We start from the raw sequence: 7,260 nt of genomic DNA on the forward strand, positions 1-7,260 counted from the left end.
AGAGAGAGAGAGAGAGAGAGAGAGAGAGAGAGAGAGAGAGAGAGAGAGAGGGAGGGAGAGAACACGTGCACAGGTCTGTATCTTTTGCAACTGTGAGCCACAAACAAATCCTTCCTCCCTCGAGTTGCTTTTGTCAATCAGTGAGGTAAGTAACCAACCAGTCCAGCACATTACAAGCACAGTGTCACTCATGACACAGCCTCCAGGACTACAGACACGACAAAGGCATGCAGCACCAAGTCCCAGAGATGCCCACCATGGCTGTGCCACTCAGTAGAGCCACGATAGGAATGGGAAACACTCAGTAAAGCTGACTCGGTTTTTCCACTGCAAGCCCAGGTGCATGTCAAATGAGAGAGCGCATGCACACCCCCAAATGCACGCTCTGTAATGCTCACGGAGGTGCCATTTGCAATAACCCAAGTTAAAAGTCCCTCACCTCGCTTCTCATTGGGTGAATACACCACACATCATGGGTGAAATCACTAAATGCCATGATGTGGGTCAATTCTCGGGCATTAGCGAAAGAATTAGGACTTTAAAGATATATGTTATATGCTTTTATTATATGAAGTGCAGTAATGAGTCATGTGTCGGCTAGAAGTTAGGATGGTGGCTCAATGAATGGAATAGCCAAGATGCTGACGCTGAAGAGAAAATCATGTCTCCCAATCTGGGTGCTTGCTAGGTGGATGTGTTTATTGTGTAAAAAGTACTATACTGTTTGTTTGTTTGTTTGTTTGTTTGTTTGTTGAGGCTGAGTCTCACTGTATAGCCCAGGCTGACCTCAAGCTCGTGATCTCCTGCCTCAGCCTCCTGAGTGCTAAGATTATAGGTGTGCTCCTCCACCATACACAGCTATGCTGTACACTTAAGTACACTATTGTGTGCCTCTAAAACATGTCAATCAAAAGTGTAATTAACAAGGGTCCACAAGCAGCAACCAAGTAAGTGTGCCTTTGTCCCGTCTCCCACCCAACCCAGGGCTCCAGCCAGCTAGTGTGGTGGTCCTGCCCAGATCCCTAGCACCAGCCTTTGAGAGCTTCTGCCAGGGCAACCGTGGTCCTCTGCCCCTACTTGGCCAAAGTGAGGTGGAGAAGACCCTACCCCAGCTGAACACTGTTCCAGGCATAAGGTAAGAAGCCTGTGCACGGTAGTTGTAAGCAAGGGAAGATCCCGCAGCTGGGATGCTGTTACCAGGTACACGTTGGCCCCGCCTTGGGGACCACACAGGTCCTGGAATGGAACCTCACAGGACCACTGCTCAGGGGCAAACTACCCTCTCTACCTTTTCTACTTCATACCCTCTCCTCCAATCTCACACTTGCCATTACCCCTGCCCCTGCCCCTGCCCCTGCCCCTGCCCCTGTCCCTGCCCCAAGCCTGGAGAAATTGTATGGGCTACATCTTAGTTTCATTTCCTTTGGCACGATAAAATACCCTGACAAAAGCAACTAAGGGGGAAAGGGCTTGTTTTAGCTCAGGATTACCGGGGGAGGGGGGAAATCGAGGTAACAGGAACTTGAAACAGCCAGTAACATTATAACCATAGTCAAAAGAAGAGGTCAGGTTTTGTCGTTGTCATTGCTTTTTGATTGTTTTGCTTTGTATTGTTTTGTTTTTTTGATATAGGATCTTATTATGTACCTTTAGTTGGCTTGGAATGAACCATGTAGACTAGGTTGGCCTTGAACTCACAGAGATCTGCCTGCCTCTGCTGCCTGGGATTAAAGGTGTGCACTAACCGTGCTTGGCCCAAGAGCAATACAGGAATGCATGAATACCAGTGCTCAGCTCTCCTGTTCCCTCCACCCATACAGTTCAGGATCCCCTTGCCTAGGGAATGGTGCCACCCACAGGAGAGGCATCTTCCCACTTCAATCAATACAATCTCCCAAAGACATTCTTACAGGCCAGCCTGAGACTCTCTTCCCCTGTGATTCTAAAGAGTGTCAAACTGACGATTAAAATTAACCATGGCAGGCACTGCCACCTGTCACTTTATCACTCATACCAGAAAGCCCTTGCACAGGATTAAAAAGGGCAATGTTCGAACCACTAACCCCCAGAGGAAAATACCATTCATATTGTGCATGTTGGCCCACAGCAGACGTCCTCTTAGCTCCTGTTCATACTCCACAGTTTCAGTTACAGACGGGTGACCAATGCCTAAAAATAATGCATGGGAAATTCCAGGAATAAATAACTCAATGTTTTAAATAACTTTTATCATAGTATATAATTATAATCACTATGTATCTCTGACTTACAAAGGAAATGTGAGGTGTAGAAATACAGGGGACAATGACATATACGGGGGTTGGGGCTACCCAGTGTCAGGTATCCACGGGGGATGCTAGATGTATTTCCACACATAAGGGATGAGCATTGCGTACCAAGTCTCATAGGTGGCCCTGGGACCCCTGCCTCTTTGCCTCTCCACTATGCCCTAGCTTCGTAGTTACAGCTCCCATCGTCTCTGACCTAGGGTGTAAGACACTGTGGCTCTCCTTGTCTTCCTCCTGCTCTCTCCTCCATCTGTGGCCATCTTCTGCTCACCCACAAAAAATGGCTTTTTTCTAAGTCTGCATCTGATCATGTGAGTCTACAATTTAAAAGTCCCCAAGGCCAGCCAACCCGTGGCCTGTGCCTTAGCCCCATCTCAAGACTAGTGGTGGCCCGGCCCCAGCTCAGCTTCTTCCTGATACTCAGGTCACCTCCCAGGTCTCTTCCCAGACAGGCTTCCCATTATCATTCTGTAGACACAGAGTGAGGGGCTCCTCAAAAAAATGCTACTCGGGCCTGACCTGGTATTTCCTGTGCTGCCAGCTTGGAGCTTCCTGGTGCAGACCTCCCATGGTTCATATACTCAGTGCCTCCACACTTAGCACACTCTACCTGGGCGTGCTTTCCTCCTCGTCCAGCCTGTAAGCTCCTAGTTATGCCTCAAGACCCAACACCTCCCCCTTCATGGGTTATAGCATTCCAACACTATGAGAAAAGACCCAAGGCACACATCTTAGAGAAGGAAAAGGTTGTTTGGTTTGCTGGACTTGAGGTTTCAGTCTATGGTTGACTGGCTATAGCTTGGGCCTGTGGCCAGGCAGCACATCTTAGCAGGGGCTGTGGAGTGGAGCCAAGCTGCTCAGGAAACAGAGAGAGGATGAAGAAGTAACATCCTCGTTTTAAAGGGGATGTCATCAATGACCTAACTTCCTCTCACTAGTTCCCACCTCTTAGAGGTCCATACCTGCCGCCACCACCACCACAGGCTGGGATGGTGCATTCAGTCCACGGGCCTCTGGGGACACTCGAGAACCCAAGTAGATCAGTAGAAGAGGAGGGCATCTGTGTTTTTCCACTATCCAGACACTTGCTGCTCCTTGTCGCTGGTGCCTGAAGGTGGAGTCACACCCTGGCCGTCCCTACAACCCCATCCCCTGGCACATGGCTGGAAAGGAGGAATAACCTAGCAAATGATTTTGGGGTGAGCAGAGGTGAGGCTTGTACTAAGTGAGGCTCTCAACGTCTCAGGAGAGGTCACCAGAGTCTGTCTGGGTCTAACAGCATCCCTCTGTGGCAGAAAGTCCATCATTGTTTTACTCTTGTGGGTCTGACTGAGCTCACGCTGAGGTTCAGGAACTGGAATGGGGTGGGACCCCCAGGTTATGTTATGCACACATTGATCCAGTGGCTTTGGTTGGGCCATGCTCCAAGAACACCAGCAAAGCCCCCAAGTGAAAACCAAGTGCCCCAGTGTAGAGTTCCAGACATGTCAGCGTCAGAGAGTCCCTCTACTGCCCTTTTAATAAGCGTGATATTGGCTGAGTGGGCATGGTGGTGCACACGCACACCTTTGTTCACAGCACTGGGAAGGCAGAGGCAGGTGAAGCTCCTTGAGTTTGAGGTCAAGCCTAGTCTACAGAGCAAGTTCCAGGACAGCCAGGGCTGTTACACAGGGAAACCCTGTCTCAAAAAACAAACAAACAAAAACAAAAAAAAAGCACACCAGGGGCCTGTGAGCATCGCTTTGTGTCCCTAGGAGCATCTGTCCACAGTTTGAGAAATACGAGTTTGGCGCCTGCACAGGCCTCCTGACCTCGCTGGAAGAGTACTCAGAGCAGCTAAAGGACATGGTTACCTTCATCATGGACTGCAGCTTCTCCATAGACGAGGCCTTGGAACAGGCAGGGATCCCCAGAAGAGACCTAACAGGTCCCAGCCACGCAGGAGCATACAAGGTAAGGCCATACCCCTGGGTTTGAAAATGTGGACGGACTTTGTAGTTTCCCGTGGCGGAGAAAACGTCGGTTCAGGAAGCAGGAACCCTCAGCTCAGCTCTGGCCCAGTCACTCCCAGGTAAAGCCAGTAGCCTCTGAGTCAGCCTTTCGCCTGCCCTCCTCCGATATGGCTGTGCAGTGTCAAAGTCATCTGGCGTGTGGGTGCGGGTGCACATGCATGTATACATGAGTGTATGTTCGGGCGGCCAACTGGTGTTCTTCAGGAGCAGTACGCTCTGTTTTCTGTTCAGTTACGTTTATTCGGAGAAGGGGTGACTTGGGTAGTGCAGTGCGTGTATGGAGACTGGAGGATGGACAGCTTAAGGGAATCAGTTTTCTCCTTCCACCATGTGGGGCTTGAGAATCAAACTCAGGTCACCACTCGTGGCAGCAAGTGCCTTTGCCTGCTGAGTCATTTCACCACCACCACCCCCCCCCCCCCCCCCCCCCCCCCGCTGTGGTTTTGGAGACAAGGCCTCTTCACTGATTAAAGGTAGGCTCGTGGCCAGAGAGCCCTGAGGATGCTTTCGTCTCTATCTCCCGGTGCTAGAATTACAAGCACGGGGTGTCACCAAGCCCAGTTTTGATGTGAGCACAGAGGATTAATGGCAGAAGGATGGCCTCTCCTGGGACACGCCTGCTGTTAGGGACTGTCCCTGCTGAGTAGATGTGCTTTTCTTCCTGCTGAAACCAGTCCTTCCCCCTCTGCCTCCTTCCTAGATGCTGTTGGGGCAAGTCTGAGTGTTCACTCTGCCAGATCAGGACCAGCCTCCAGGCCTCCCTGTCCACAGTGGCTGGACATTTTCATCTTGAGCACTGTTTGTCACAGTGTCCCCCCCTTGGCTCCTGCCAGAGAGACCTGGATTGCATCCGGTCAGAAACAGTATTGTCCCAGTTCTGCACTACCCTTCAAGGTACAAGAGATTAGATTGATGTAATTGGGAAGAGTGAGGACAGAGCCCAGAGCCTTGGCCACTGGCTGGGGCTCACTGTTATTTGTAGCAGGTACAAGTTGGAATAGCCTCAGGCTCAGCATCACCGTTCCTCATTTGAAATAAAGAAAATAAGATCTAGAGAGTTCGAGATGGGGACCTGCCGGAGTCCCAGAACCACACTCTTGGCTGGTGTGGTAACTGAGGAAAGTTTTGCACAGAGGCACAGGTGTCTGTAAATGTTCACCAAAGCCTGCCAATTAACCATGACATGTCACTGCCCCCTCTCCCCATGGCTACCATACAGCTTTGTCTGTAACAACCCACTCCACTGCCCTCAGGCCCTGAGAGAGGTGGCTATTATAGCCACCTTGAATTAGACTGATGGCCTGGATAGATGGCCCGCCCTAAACAGAGGTGTCTCCGTCCCCAGGATCCCTGCCTGGCTTTGTGAGTGGCCTACATGTGCCTTTGCTCTGTGCCAGGTGCTGTCATACAGACACCGGGCTGGCAGAACAGCAGAGTGTCGTCTTACGGTCGCCAGGGTGGTAACAGCAAGCCAGCTAAGTGGCAGCCAAGGTTGTCCCAGTGGATCATGATCCTGGGTGTGTTCTAAACATGTCGTAAGCCCCACTGCAGGGGGAGAAGAAGTGTACCACCAGTGAAAATCACCCAGGTTGCCCTATGCAGAGTCTTCGAAGGGGAGACTGGGTCATCTGGGGACAAGCTCATCTCCTGTGGGATCTAGAAGTGGAGCAGGCAGCGGCTGTTCCTGTGGTTGTCTGCTCACTTTTGCCTGATTCTGTCAGAACTTTGCAGTCTTCTTGAGGTCCATGGAGAACATTCAGAGGCCCATGAAACTGGGTGGAGAAATCGTGTGTGTGTGTGTGTGTGTGTGTGTGTGTGTGTGTGTGTGTGTGTGATAAACCTCAGCTAAAAGTTAACATTTCCTTTGGTTCTGAATGTTGGCGACAAAGGGCTATTGGATCAATACATCCTGGAATGCTGAGGCTGATAAAGTATCTCACAAAGAGCTTAACACAGTACAGTTCTCAGATCTCAAAAACACCCTATACACTGGTACTCCAGTAGCCCATCTGCCATTTTGTCCTCTAGCTGATAATGGGAAAGTGTACTGTTTCCGGGGCGCTGATAACTCCGTTTGAACATTTGAAATAGCATTGGTTTCCTTTGAGATGTTTAACTTTCTTCTCTTCCCCTCACCTCTTTGTTGCCCCGCCTATGTGTTTGTTTTAAGGCAGGTTCTCACTGTGTCACCAGGATCACTTCAAAACTTCCCTTGTAGTCAAGGCTCAACCTTCCGATCACCTTAGCCTCCCAAGTGCTGGGACTATGGGCAACATGCCATCTTAAAGTCTCTTGTATGTGGTTAAAACATTACTCTGTCCAGCTTAGAAGATGTGTCAGACTGCCAAAGTGATGTTGATAGATTAAAAAAGAAAAAAAAAATGAATAGGACCTCCCCTGTCACCCCACCCCAATTTTGAGTCACTCACTGTCAACCTGGCTGCAACAGCTCCTGGGGTCTCTTGCTTCGTGCTGCTTCTTGGACTGGGGGTGCTGGGACTTGAATCTGAGTTGATTCCTGTATTTTCTCCCTACATTTTCACTATCAGACAACGGTGCCATGTGGCACGATTGCTGGCTTCTGCTGCCCTCTGGTGGTCACAATGAGACCCATTCCCAAGGACAAGCTGGAAAGGCTGTTGCAGGCTGCTCACTCCATGGGAGGATGGCAAGGACAACCCATCCACATTGGTGACCCAGGTCAGCGTCCACCCAGCATGGGCCTAAGAAGCACACAGGCGCTTGTGCTGTTCTCAGGGGAGTCTCAGGGGTGAGTGACTGGAGCAAAGCCCAGAGGTCCAGTACATCTTGAGGATTTGTGATACATACACAACTCCTATAAGTATCCCTGGATTTGGGGATCAGTAGGTTACAGTGGGACTCTTTGCTTCAGGTTGTCCATGACCATATGTATCTCTCTCTCTCTCTCTCTCTCTCTCTCTCTCTCTCTCTCTCTCTCT

The 7,260-nt window shown here is 50.3% G+C and overlaps 1 protein-coding gene across 3 annotated transcripts in view; it reads left to right on the forward strand.

Annotated features, from left to right (window-relative positions):
* The window catches only part of Dglucy (D-glutamate cyclase), an 81,039-nt gene that overhangs the window by 40,943 nt on the left and 32,836 nt on the right, over window positions 1-7,260 (forward strand). For all 3 annotated transcript variants that reach the window (XM_028777295.1, XM_028777296.1, XM_028777297.1), the window contains exons 3-5: window positions 985-1,135; window positions 4,043-4,241; window positions 6,850-7,000. In XM_028777295.1, the coding sequence (XP_028633128.1) occupies window positions 985-1,135; window positions 4,043-4,241; window positions 6,850-7,000 (501 nt within the window). The remainder of the gene's footprint in view (window positions 1-984; window positions 1,136-4,042; window positions 4,242-6,849; window positions 7,001-7,260) is intronic.

This window comes from Grammomys surdaster, unplaced genomic scaffold, assembly GCF_004785775.1.
Source record: "Grammomys surdaster isolate TR1022 unplaced genomic scaffold, NIH_TR_1.0 279, whole genome shotgun sequence".
In the NCBI taxonomy this organism is placed as follows: Eukaryota; Metazoa; Chordata; class Mammalia; order Rodentia; family Muridae; genus Grammomys; species Grammomys surdaster.